This window comes from Megalobrama amblycephala, linkage group LG15 (assembly GCF_018812025.1).
Source record: "Megalobrama amblycephala isolate DHTTF-2021 linkage group LG15, ASM1881202v1, whole genome shotgun sequence".
NCBI lineage: Eukaryota > Metazoa > Chordata > Actinopteri > Cypriniformes > Xenocyprididae > Megalobrama > Megalobrama amblycephala.
The window spans coordinates 16,703,994-16,718,592 of NC_063058.1; the positions used below are offsets into that span (position 1 = coordinate 16,703,994).

The following is a 14,599-nucleotide window of genomic DNA, read 5'->3' on the forward strand; positions in this document are numbered from 1 at the left end:
AAGTTAATGTGTTAAATTAATAAATATGTTTAACAGTTTTGAAATTTGATGTTACTGTTTAATTTACTGGGATTAGTAAAGCACTATTAGCTGTAAAAGAGTTTTGGAACAATATTAATTGTAAAAAATGTTCTACAAATACATTTATACTTTTTTTTATTATAAGTTAATATATACATAAAAACCCCTGTGCTAGACCATAAAGCCAAACTGGCATATGGACCAGCTTTTGCTTATAAAAATACAAAGATTTTACCTTAACGACAGTCTATTGTTATTATAAAATATATGCAAATAACGCTGGCAAATTCATTGGCTGTCTGACCTATCGCGTGCGCTTCCGGTGAAAGGTGCTGCCCAATGGCTGTCCGTCTTTTTACCCCTCGACTCCACTGCTATGCTCTCTGACCCCAGTGGCAGCGCGCTCTCATTGCAGTCGTCTCTCTCGGGCTCCCCCTCTTCCCTCATCGAAGCTGTTCTCTCTCGTCTGTCTCCCTCCTTCCTCGTCTGTCGCATTTCAGTGAGAGTGCTGCTAGTGAGGAGAGACCCTGGGGGTCGAAGGTTCTGCCCTGGCCGCCGCGACCTCAACCCCTCACGGCTTCCGAAATATCCGATGACCGTCGTCTTTGACACATCAGCGGACAACCCCCGAGCGGTTTTGGGCCAGAAGAGAAGGTACACACAAGTCGCTTTTGAAGAAGATCGCTAGGGGAAAAAATAGCGAGGCACAAAGCGGTAATGGGTTAGAGGTGGCTGGTTGTCATGTTCGAGGGAAATCGTTTAGAATTACATTGGAACATTTTTACACCAGCGCAGCGGACACATTGTAACATTTTCGCAGCGATACATTGTCACATTTTCGCGCCGTTAAGTTTCTTTCACGTTCATAGCTTGGCTTCTGAATAAAGGAATTATGTGGAAAGCGGTAATATTCAGTGATTATTATGTGCTTAATATGACTCGTGCCTTGCTTTGTGCACAAATTATGCGTTATTTACGGGGTAATTATGGTATGTGAATGAACGTTTGAGATTCAGCTGCCTCATAGTAAGAAGAACAGATTTTGCATTACCAGTACAATGAAATATAGACTTTCCTCGTGCAGTCTGACGCCAGTTTAGAAGCTTGGCTTTTGTTGACAGATAATTATGGAGTCAGAGGCTGCCAGCTCACCGCGAGCTGTTGGTCATAAGTGTTATTAATGTGTTCGGTCTGAAGTCGTCCAGGGAGGGTGAGCAAAGTTCAAGTTTATGGCAAAAGGTTAGCCCGCCAGAGACTCTGTGAGGCGGCGCAGCTGAACAAAATAAATGGATGCAGGTAACAATGAGGGAGTTTTTTTTTTCCTTAAAACAATCTTGTGTGTGTCTTTAATTACTTGCAAAACGTATTAACAAGAGTTAAGATCGATAAATAGAGTTTATTCATTTTTTTTAAACAATGATTTGAGCTTTTGTCTTTGTTGTTAAAGGGAGAAGGCAATAAAGCATTGTGGGAAAGGTGCATTTGACAGTTTGAAATCCATGTTGCAAGAACAGGAAGCAGAGCAGAGGTTCCCAACCAGGGGAAAAATATGAAGAACAGGTTATGTAAGGGATAATATACAGTTAGGCATCATTTATCACAAAATACATCTTGATAGGGTGGTTAGGACCCTAACACGAAGCGCAACAGATTGTGAAATATAGCCTATATAAATATTTTATATGACTACCACTCTGCAATCCATGTTTCCTCTTCTATGGACTAGTTAGTTAACATATTTAGCTACATGTTAACATATTTTGCTCTATTTTAAGTTGTCTTCTTCCAAGTAATTTTTTTGGGACTCGTGAACTTCTAGATTTTTACTTATCTATTAATTTTATGGTGAGCATAAAACCTTTGATAGATGGCCAAGGTTTTATGCTCACCATAAAATTAATACGATATTAATTAATTAAACTGATATAATACTTTTCTTGTGAAAATGTAACATGCTTCATGCGAATAAATTAGAAATAAGATTGGAGGAAAAATTTCAATTTTCTTGTGTTTGCTTGCAAAACTTTATTTTTTTCCCCGCAAAAGTATTGCGTTCCCTCATGAAACTTTTTTCTTTTTTCCTCTCAGCTCATAGTATTTCAATCACCAAAGTTTTTGAGTTGGCGCAATACAAAAGTTTTGCGTTCTCTCATGAATGAAAATTTCACTAGAATTCATTTCTAGTCATCTCATATTTTTTATTTTTTTTTTAAATATGTGATCCAGGACCACAAAACCAGTCATAAGGGTAGTTTTTTTTAAAATTGAGATTTATACATCACCTGAAAGCTGAATAAATAAGCTTTCCATTGATGTATGGTCTGTTAGGATAGTACAATATGTGGCCGAGATACAACTGTTTGAATATCTGGAATCTGAGGGTGCAAAAAAATCAAAATATTGAGAAAATCGCCTTTAAAGTTGTCCAAATGAAGTCCTTAGCAATGTATATCCACTCACAAAACATTTTTGATATATTTATGGTAGGAAATTTACAAAATATCTTAATGGAACATGATCTTTACTTAATATCCTAATGATTTTTGGCATAAAAGAAAAATCGATAATTTTGTCCTATACAATGTTTTGTTGGCAAATACATTGTGGTCCAGGGTCACATATAACATAGATTATAACATAGATTAAACTTGAGGTCAAATTACTGAATATACTGTTGACACTGTCTCAATACCTTCCTGTTTAACTCTATTTGGATTTGCATCTTGGTGACTCAGATCCAAGCCTTGGGACTAAAGGATGCTTGCTCACCGGATCTGCGCTGCACCACTGTGACCTGCTCATGCCCCAACCACAGGTGCCATGGCTCGCAGAATATCCTCCCAGGGGAAGGTCACCATCTCCGTGGATGAGTACAGCTCCAACCCGACACAGGCCTTCACCCACTACAACATCAACCAGAGCCGCTTCCAGCCCCCTCACGTCCACATGTGAGTGTCTGTGTACAGTGTTCCTGTAACTGAAACATTGATTTAATTGATTGATTGAAGACAGAACAGAATGCTGACAGAGAGGACATCTGGCTGCTTTTGTGTCATCTCGCCCCACCAGGTGATCAGAGGCTCCTGCGGCTTCACTTCTGGTGTAATGAATTAAATTGACCTTTTTAACTTAATGTTGTTGCAGATTAGGCATTTTAATGAGATTTTTGGGGGGCGCGTAACAAGGTTTATAAGATAATGGCACAGTGTAAATCTAGTAGCTATTTCTTAATTCTTTGTCTATAGCCATGAACTGACTAAATGCAAAAACCAGAGACGCATACACATTTTAGGTTCTGAATATATCAAACCCATATTTGTATTTTATTGTAATCGTAATAGAGATGTTAGGGTTAAAACAGTGTAAGACTGTTATTAACCAGAGGAAGGTCAAAGGTTAGTTGAGTTGATTAGCTCTTTAACAATAGCTCTTTGACCCCAGGGTCAGAGCTCACCTATAAAGAAACCTGATTATTGACTGATGCTGATGATGGCATAATGAGGCCCGGTGCAGATACTAAAGTATGGACCAGCCTGATTAGCCGAGCCTTTGCTGCTTCAATGGTACCATTCAATTAAGGCACATCAGCACAAACAAAAGGGATCGACCAGAATGCATGTGCCATTGAATTGCTTTTAGCTTAAGTGTGGAAGAAACATCTATTTGTCATTAAATTCTATTATGTAACCCGATGCAATGTACTTTGGGCAACAAATGTGCAGTACAGAGCAATTTATGAGTGCAATATATGGCGATAATGCTGACATGATTCACATATAGGAAGCTCAAAAAGGGGATGTTCCTCCTTACACTTTCAATTCACCCGTACGACTTTTTAAGATATTTTGACAAATGTGTTTTTTTTCCCCATACAATGAAAGGCTGTTTTGGACCCCATTGGCTTTCATTGTATAGATATTCAAAATGTCGTTTTTGGAAAGTTGTAGAATTTTCATTGGTATCTTTAACCTTTCCTTAATTCCCTAATAAATGTCATCTGTTCATATAACAAACAAACATTTCCTTCAGGAACAAACACTCTCTTAATTTCCACAGGGTAGAGCCACTTCCCTACGATGCGCCAAAGCCTGTGGGTCATACGCGTTTCGTCTGCGTCTCAGACACGCACTCGAGGACAGATGGAATCCAGATGCCTTTTGGTGATGTGTTGCTTCACACGGGTGACTTTACTGAGCTCGGCCTGCCGTCTGAAGTGAAGAAGTTTAATGACTGGTTAGGTAAGTGCGCAAAACCAGTCCCGTCACCTTTGCTGACAAGCACTTCCCCTGCTGTCACAGCATGAACTCCCAAACAAAAGGTCAATATTAATGATACTGTTTAAATCACGTCTACCAAAAATGGCAGAATTTAAAACAAAAAATGAAAAGCTGTGCTATTTAGGATTTGTTTTAACTGCAAAGAAGTTTTTTTAAATTTAGTATTTGCACATCTGGGCAGTGCCTCCCTCCATTTTTTTTAAAGGTGCCATCGAACGTTTTTTTACAAGATGTAATATAAGTCTAAGGTGTCCCCTGAATGTGTCTGTGAAGTTTCAGCTCAAAATACCCCATAGATCTTTTTTAATAAATTTTTTTAACTGCCTATTTTTGGGCATCATTAACTATGCACCGATTCAGGGCTGCTGGCCCTTTAAATCTCATGCTCCCTGCCCATCGAGCTCGCGACTCTATAATACAGCACATTTACAAAGTTCACACAGCTAATATAACCCTCAAATGGATCTTTACAAGATGGTCGTCATGTATGCTGCATGCATGCTTCGGGTAATGTGAGTATAGTATTAATTTGGATGTTTACATTTGATTCTGAATGAGTTTGAGGCTGTGCTCCGTGGCTAAAGCTAACATTACACACTGTTGGAGAGATTTATAAAGAATGAAGTTGTGTTTATGCATTATACAGACTGCAAGTGTTTAAAAATGAAAATAGCGGCGGCTCTCTTTTTTCCGTGAATACAGTAATAAACAATGGTAACTTTAACCATATTTAACAGTACATTAGCAATATGCTAACGAAACATTTATAAAGACAATTTACAAATATCACTAAAAATATCATGTTATCATGGATCATGTCAGTTATTATCACTCCATCTGCCATTTTTCGCTATTGTTCTTGCTTGCTTACCTAGTCTGATGATTCGGCTGTGCACATCCAGACATTACTGGCTGCCCTTGTGTAATGACTTGAACATGAGCTGGCATATGCAAATATTGGGGGCGTACACCCCGACTGTTACGTAACAGTCAGTGTTATGTTGAGATTCGCCTGTTCTTCGGAGGTCTTTTAAACAAATGAGATTTATATAAGAAGGAGGAAACAATGGAGTTTGAAACTCACTGTATGTCATTTCCATGTACTGAACTCTTGTTATTTAACTATGCCAATATAAATTCAATTTTTAATTCTAGGGCACCTTTAAGATTTATTTTTGGTATTTTTGCCTTTTGTTATGATAGGACAGTGAGTAGAAAGAGAGGGGACAGGATCGAGAAAGGCCCACGAGTCAGGACTCGAACTTGGGTTACCCGAAGCGCGACAGCAATATATGTCGACGCGCTGCCCATGAGGCTATTAGCGCCGACACAGTGCCCTATTTTAAAGGGGTGGTTGATTATGATTTCACTTTTTTAAATTTAGTTAGTGTGTAACGTTGCTGTTAGAGCATTATCAACATCTGCAAAGTTACGTCGCTCAAAGTTCAAGGTAAAGGGAGATATTTTTCTGTTTAAGGACTACAACAAATGGCTGGTAGGGACTATAATGAGCTTCTTCTTGGGTTAGTGACATCACTAACCCTAAAATTTACATAAACCCTGACTTCGAGAACACGCAAAAAAAGGGGGTGAGGCCAAATTGAGCTGCTTTAAGAGAAGAAAAAATGTTATAGTAGAGTGTTGTTCCCATTTCATCAGTTTACGCCAGACTGCTTCAGAAACGAGGGTCAATTCTATGCTGGATTTGCACAAAAGGTTAACATGAATCAACTCCACAGCAACTACATAAATTTATCCATTAACCATTCAGTAAGGCCCAGTTGCATTCTAAAAGTTGTAACTTCTTCCTGAGTCTCTCCATCAGTGTCCGACTCCGGTTTGAACAATGTAAGGCTGAACACCGTTACTGACAATTGTCATTTTGGCTGCGTGAGATTCACCAGCTTTGTTGTTGTTGAGCAACCGAAGCATGAGCTGTTAAAGCTCTGCCCTCTTTTGGCTGGGAGCAGCAGCTCATTTGCATTTAAAGGGACACGCACAAAAACTGCATGTTTTTGCTCACAACCAAATAGGGGCAAATTTGACAAGCTATAATAATATCTGTGGGGTATTTTGAGCTGAAACTTAATAGTCACATTCTGGGGACACCAGAGACTTTATAGGGCATTATAGATCCCCTTTAAGATTGATGCATATCAATGTTGTATATTTTGTAATTTCGATGCAAAAACTGACAATATTGTTACTAGTGATCGACCGATATTGATTTTTTATAACCGATACCGATACCGATTATTTGCATGTTTATGTACCCGATAACCGATATGCAGAACCGATATTTATTTACTGTTATACTTCTGTTTTTGACAATTATTACAACACAAATGAGCTGAACAAACCATTTTATTTATAACAATCACTCCCTCCTTGCATACAAAAAAAAAACTTTATATTTATACACAAATAAATAGAGGGGTCTGAGTCCAAAAAATTAAAGTGCAATTAACTAAATAATGGTTATGTAGTAAATCAAATGATTATATAATCTAGGGTGTTTAAACGAGATAATCTTGTCAAAAATTTCATGCAGTGGCCGTGCTTGAGGCTTCCTGATCATCAACCCATTCAGGTGCTGAGCAATATGAACGAACTTTTTTTTCCGAGACTATATAAAGTTAAACAGCACTTGTCAGTTGGCATTTTTATGATCTAAATTTAATCTAACGTTAAATCATGAAATGCCAACTGACAAAGTGCTGTTTGACTATAACTTAATCAACCGCGATCGCGCATGGAGATAATAAATAATTAATTTCCACAAAGCGGTAGGCTATATATTTATATGTGCATTAGCGAAATAATTGTTATGTAGTAAATGATAATATAATCTAGGGTGTTTAAACAAGATAATCTTGTCAAAAGTTTCATTCAGTGGCCGTGCTTAAGCCTCCTGATCATCCGTCAGTTGCTAAGCAATATGAACAAACTTTTTCTTCTAGACTAATGGTGAGCAAATACAACAGATAGAGAATTAAATTCAGCGCTTTTATTTTCAACATGCACTCATTCATGTCTGTTTTATTTAATTCATGTAAAGTTACGTCTTTATTGGGGCAGGACATGACGAATTACACTACGTGACTCAATGAGTTCGTCTCAATTGTTTAGAAACATGCTGCATAAATTAACTATATCAGGAATTTATGTCTCAGATCTCATTTGTGCATATCTGTTATGTTAAATAAAGTTGATTAATTAAAGCAAACCAAGTAGAACATATACTTTACCTGTGCACTGAGTTGTTGTTGACTGATCTCCTCAGACGCCCGGGCTGCAATGGCGGAAATCTCAAAACGGCCACAAGATGGCGCCGTAAAATCGGCGAATCCGATATTACAAAACCGATACCCGATTATGGAAAAATGCTTAAATATCGGGAAAAATATCGGTAAACAGATATATCGGTCGATCACTAATTGTTACATAATTTTGACTGAATTTAATAAGCTGCAATGTGCACAGCATTTCTAACAATAGGAAGGCATTTGCCCTTACTGGAGTTGAAGGAGGTCAAATTGGAAATTGAAAAATGCCCATCTGTTGGCTTAAATAGGTGCCCTTCGGTCTGGTCTCGTTGGCCTCAGCAGCAATTCACTTTGATGAAATCAAAGTTCTTTAGGGTTACAGAGGTCAAAACTATTGTTTATCTGGTGAAATCAATGTCATGCTACCGCCTACGAATGGCAGCCACAGTGAGCTCTATATTTGCTTCTGGTTGGTCAAAGCCTTTAGGTAATCTTTTTTAGATTCTAGGTCACTAAATAATCTGGCCTAACATGTCACTTTGCAGCATTTAAATAGTCCTATGGCCACAATAATGCAAAATATTGCATATTTGCTGCCAAAATCTGTCATTCTCATTATCTGTCTCCACTTACAGGCAGCCTTCCCTATGAATACAAAGTTGTCATCGCTGGAAATCACGAACTTACCTTCGATAAAGACTTTATGGCAGAACTCATAAAGCAGGATTACTACCGTTTCCCCTCAGTGTCCAAGCTGAGGCCGGAGGATTTTGATGACGTTCAGTCCCTTCTTACAAACTGTGTGTACTTACAGGACTCTGAAGTCACCATTAAAGGATTCAGAATATATGGGGCTCCATGGTAAGCATTTCTAAATCATTGTTGTCCTCAAATTGCTTACTTTTTGTATGCTATATCTGTCAAGCAGCATACCCAGGCTTAGTTTATATAAAGTGACTTGTTAATTCCTTCGTCCATCACTATGTACATATGTTAAGGAAGTTTAATTTTTGGTAAACCATATTTCCAAGACACGTTGTTTGGTGATGTTTTGCTTGATAAAGCTCCATAAATCACAGTCAGTGCTCTGTATGTACAAACCATATGCAACATATGTCAAGTCCGTTAGTCGAGTAACAGATGGCTTACTGACCTACATGAAGTTTGCGTTTGATTTATTGGAATCAAATAAGGTTTGTGTCTCTTGTATGATTTCTCATCGCTGCCTTATACCTTGAGATCAACAGATTGTCTACAGAGAGACCTCGGTAGACCTGGGTTATGCTAGACACCGTTGTACTCTTTGCTCCGCAGGACACGAGACATGTTCTCACTCGCTACAGATAGTGTTACACACATACGCACACACATACGCACATTCACTCACTCTCTTTCATTCCATCTATCTTTCTTCCTCTGTTACTCTTAACCCACACACAGCCGTCAGCACACATTGGCATCTTTCATGCAAAGACCTCAGTGTCTGATAAGCAGAACATTATCTCAGTTAACCCCTCACCCACTGGGCTTCCCCCCTCTCTCAGATGGGAGACCAACAGAGATGTGTTAGATTTCAGGTGTGAATAGATGCCTAGCAGTGTTTGGCACGGAGAGCTTTGTGGCAGTGTGACACAGTAGTCGACAGCTACTAGAAGCAGTTTATCACCTGGAGACGATGCTGAAGCGTCAGTTGAAATTGATGACAGTTGCCTCTTTTTTTTTTTTTATTTAAAAATATATGTACAAATTAATGAGGTTTTTATTGTCATATTTTCTGGTCACCACATGTCCACATGTGTATCTGGTTCTGCAGATATCTTTGTGGAAGACACATTAGGCCTCGTTCACTAATAATTTCATATAAACTGCTTTCATACAAAATGTTTGTGCACAGAAAAAGTTCACATGCAAAACTTCAACCAGATGTTAATTAATCCAGATTATTCTAAATAAATTTATTGTCATTTAATCTCATTTGCTTAACCAGTAGGGTTGTGACAAGGCAGTTAGCTCACGAGACGGGACACAAGATTGAGTTCACGAGAACGAGACAAGTTTTAGACCGTATTTTTAAGAAATCCTCAATGACGAAATAAATGACTAGAAAAATAGTCGGCGGGTGCATATGAAATGTTTTAAAGGTGCCCTCGAATGAAAAAATTGAATTTATCTTGGCATAGTTAAATAACAAGAGTTCAATACATGGAAATGACATACAGTGAGTCTCAAACACCATTGTTTCCTCCTTCTTATATAAATCTCATTTGTTTAAAAGACCTCCGAAGAACAGGCGAATCTCAACATAACACCGACTGTTATGTAACAGTCGGGGTGTACGCCCCAATATTTGCATATGCCAGCCCATGTTCCCAACATTATGAAAGGCATTAGACAAGGGCAGGCAGTATTAACGTCTGGATCTGCACAGGTGAATCATCAGACTAGGTAAGCAAGTAAGAACAATAGCAAAAAATGGCAGATGGAGCAATAATAACTGACATGATCCATGGTAGCATGATATTTTTAGTGATATTTGTAAATTGTCTTTCTAAATGTTTCGTTAGCATGTTGCTAATGTACTGTTAAATGTGGTTAAAGTTACCATCGTTTCTTACTGTATTCATGGAGACAAGAGCCGTCGCTATTTTCATTTTTAAACACTTGCAGTCTGTATAATTCATAAACAACTTCATTCTTTATAAATCTCTCCAACAGTGTAGCATTAGCCGTTAGCCACGGAGCACAGCCTCAAATTCATTCAGAATCAAATGTAAACAATATAACAGTATACAATACTCACATGATCCGACACATGCATGCAGTATGCATGACGAACACTTTGTAAAGATCCATTTGAGGGTTATATTAGCTGTGTAAACTTTGTTTATGCACGGTTCAAGGCAAGTGCGAGCTCCGTGTCCGTGGAGCACGAGAATTAAAGGGCCAGTAGCCCTGAATCGGCTCATTTATAATGATGCCCCAAAATAGGCAGTTAAAAAAATGAATAAAAAAAAATCTATGGGGTATTTTGAGCTGAAACTTCACAGACACATTCAGGGGACACCTTAGACTTATATTACATCTTTTTAAAAAAAGTTCTAGGGCACCTTTAACTAATCATCTAGTAATGAATGTCATTTCAGTTCTACTTTCTGAGTATGAATTATCGTATGCAGTAAAAGATAAACATATTCAAGCACTGTAAAAGGTTTTGCCACAAACTCAACTGACTGGCTTTCCTCCTTTATTATGATTTCATATGAGTCTCTTAAGACCTTAGAACTATACATGATTTATGAGCTTCTACAACTTTTGACCTCCTAACTGAACTCCTTTCCACAAATTGATGATAGAAATAAAAACAGTATAAATAAAAATGAATAACACAGTTACAGTTAAGTGCAACCATAATCAAAGTACTCTCTCAATATTCAATGTGCAAACAGAGACCAATTTTTTCCTCAAGCATGATACAGAGCTAAGAGATGGTTACAACTACACAGCCCAGCCTAAAATAGCTTTCATATAGAGTGCCCCAGGGATGACGCGTTTTTGTAGGCAAAACCTGGAAGCGAGTTAGCATTTTAGGACTTCCAGTTCCAACGCTGTAAAGTCTATGGGTTTTTTGAATGGGTTTTTGCTAAATCGCCTGAAATAAGGTCTGTGGTTAACAAAGCCTCTAAATACTTTCACGTTTTGATCTATGAAATATAACACACCAGTTATAACCCACTTGTGCGTCTTCAAATCGGCGGTTGCTAACAAATTGCTAAAAGGGACTACTTCCTTTGGCGGGGACTTTAGACGTCATCATTAAAAACGGGACATTTGGACAGCATTTCTTATGAAAAAGTGGATAAGTATTAATAACAGCGCAGATCATAATCAGTGAGCATGTTTTTAAATAAAGATGTTTTTTAAATAAAGTTTGAGGAAGTTTGGTGGTGACGACGTTGATCCGCGACCATGGTGTGCTGTAGTTTATAGCGTACTGTTAGCCTTTTATATCTGACGACTTTATTTAGGCTTCAAAATCTATAAATGTTGTGTTAACTTGTAAAGATTATCTTGATAGACAAAACGTGTAAGTGTCATAACCCTTTGTTAAACACAGAGCTTATTTTCTGCGATTTTCCAAAAGTCTATGGGAAAAATGAATAGGCTTTCAGTCGAGGGAACCCATGCACCGCTAACTTCCGGGTTGGCCTACAAAAACGCGTCATCCCTGGGGCACTCTATTGGGAAATATTTGCATGCATCAGGGAGCTGCTCTCAAATGCGCACTCGCGTTTTACTTTCACGATCATGTGTATTCTGTGAATATTGAGCGGTGGTGCTGAGTGCGCATTCTACACTATAAAACATTTGTCAGAGGCTCTGTTGTGCAACAAATCCTCCGCCATGGTCTTGTCAGTCATCTCATCACTTACACTCGTCACATGATCAGTGAACTCTTGATTTCTGCTGCGCTACTTAAGACTCTGCAGCTCTTGTTAAATGAGCTGGATGGAATTGAAGGGACCATTATCCAACTGAATTAAGTAGTTTTTATTTCTATAAAAAGCAAAACAACAGTGGAGGCGTAATGTAAACATAGCAGTGGCATATTCTATACTAATTTCTCCCTCATACTCCATCATGGCAATATCGTGAGACATCTTTTCAACTCGGCGAGAAATCTCGTCCTATTAATCAATGCATGCTGCATTGTAATTTACATATACATATAAATATATTATATTAGTAATTTAGTTATATAATATTTTTTTCTTTAATTGGCTTATCAAATTCACAAAAACACGATTAGTGAATCAAACCCACTATTTAAAATCTTTAGTCTATCTATCTAAAATATCTTACGGTCTTCAGCCAGCCAGGCAGAATTAAAATGCTAATTTTGATAAGAAGTGGGAAAACCAGACATCTGTGATGGGTGGTCTCGGTGGGGGTGCTCTTTGGTCATAGTTTTCCCAGCCTCTCCTGCAGGAAGTGCTTTTTGTTCCAACACATCCTGGTGCTTTGTTGGGAGCCAGGATCAAAACGTGAGGCCGACCCCGGTGAGCCCCTCCAAGTGCATGCTCGCAGTGGGCCGCTCTGACCTGCCTGACCCTGGGCCTCAGCTATCAAGGAGGTCATTTACACGGCTTCATTCTTCTTCCCTACAAAGTGCTCGCTCAGGCTTGACTCCCGTCTGGCCCAAGGTAGAAGACGAGCCTGTTTTATGTCAGTTTATTTATCAGTATTCCCTTTCATGGCAGTGCTCCCAACGTTACGCTGACCTTGACTTGATTACTCTCTGTCGTACCAGACGAATATCCGATATACCTTTGTATGCCTAACCAGATCATCCAATAGAAGCAGGGGTATCTTGCATAGCTTGGCAACTGCTATACTGATAACGGCGCGTTTGGTAATCCTACTTGCGTTACTCCTGATATCCACACCGATATGTGTTGCGTATATTCCAGCTTGCAGCTGTGATTGGTTTGATTAACGTGTAAGCTTGTTGTGCTAGACGGTGGTTTGGCTTTTGAAAATCAAAGGCTCTCTAATCCTCTTAGGAAAGGCAGACGTAAGTCATGTGACCCGAGTTCATATTGGGTGAGTGTTTGCAAGGCCAGGCTACGATAGTTAGTGGAGGTGTGTCTCTTGCTGCCATAGAAACCATATCACAGCTTCATCCTCAGTGCTAATATGTTATGATACTGATGTGCTTGTAAATGAATGATCAGGGAGGATATAACGGTCATTTGTGGGGGGTTTTAGGGTACACAGCAAAGCTGTTTATCTGCATTAGTACGGATACTAGATATGAAGTGTGAGGATTTTCTCCCTGTGTGCGGTCTTATCAGTGTGAAACTGATTGCGCTAATTACTTGATGATAGTAAGTATTAGTAGCATAGATGTCATTTAAGGTGAGGACTGTTGGGAAGTGTCCCCACCACTTTTTGCTTAGGCTGATTATGTCCCTACCATTTTATGAAATGGTTTGCAATACATGTAAAGCAGTGGATGTTATAGCGTTTTTAATTTTTTTTTTTTGTTAGTGTGTTATGAGTGCTGGAAATTTTTTATGTTTTGCTGAGCAAAAGCTGAGGGCAGTTTTGCTTTTGTTCTATATTGAAACCACAAAACAAAGTGCAAACAAATGTGTTCCCACTCCTGACAACTGGTGTACATCTGTAATTTTTAGCTAAAATTGCTGTTTTTTCACTTCATATTACACTACAATTCAAACGTTGCGAGTCAGTAAGATTTTTTTTTTTGACAGAATTAATGCTTTTATTTAGCAAGGATTTATTAAATTGGTCAAAAGTGACAGTAAAGATATTTATAATTTTACAAAATATTATTCTTTTTCAACTTTTTCATCAAAGATCCTGAAAAAATTAGGGCTGCACGATTTGGGGAAAATGTCATATTGCGATTATTGAGGTCAATATTGCGATTGCGATTTGCGATAGCGATACAATAAACAAATAGTATCATGAGTCATCTTGCTTGGTTGGTTCTCAATGAAAATACACACACAGATTACTGATAATGCTGAAATGTGTATTTCTCAACTCAAACTAGCAACAACAACAAACAAATGCACAGCGTTTTCAAATTAAAATGAAATTAAATAACATCTTTGTATTACTGCAAACTTGTTATAATCCCATTTAAGATATTTGTTTCTTTACTAATCTGTAGTGGTTCAACGGATCACAAAACTCACGGTTCGGATCACATCAAGGTTATGACATCACGGATCAGATCATTTTTCAGATCAGCACAAAAAAAAAAAATAAATTGGATAGGGGTAACTTAACTTTGCATTTATTACTTAGCCCACTTAAACTATTCTGATACCACAGCATAAACTACTAGCCTAAGTAATACATTATTAAAGGCAAGTGAACAGACTGTAAAAAGAACAAATACTGTACACCAATTACAACATACAACATAAAGTTACAAATAAAGTATAAGGTCTAACTGTAGTATTAATTTTCATGCACAGAAATGTAATAATTAAATGTAAAATGACA

The 14,599-nt window shown here is 38.1% G+C and overlaps 1 protein-coding gene across 2 annotated transcripts in view; it reads left to right on the forward strand.

The window, feature by feature from the left end:
• The first annotated feature begins 327 nt into the window (after positions 1-327).
• The window catches only part of mpped2 (metallophosphoesterase domain containing 2b), a 28,321-nt gene continuing 14,049 nt past the window's right edge, over positions 328-14,599 (forward strand). Inside the window, exons 1-4 of one of the 2 annotated variants that reach the window (XM_048158718.1) lie at positions 328-675; positions 2,757-2,969; positions 4,078-4,259; positions 8,200-8,425. In XM_048158718.1, coding sequence (XP_048014675.1) covers positions 2,842-2,969; positions 4,078-4,259; positions 8,200-8,425 — 536 coding nt within the window. In that variant the 5' untranslated portion in view covers positions 328-675; positions 2,757-2,841. Of the gene's footprint in view, positions 676-1,181; positions 1,318-2,756; positions 2,970-4,077; positions 4,260-8,199; positions 8,426-14,599 lie in introns of those variants that run through there. The other variant, XM_048158719.1, reaches the window with a different exon arrangement.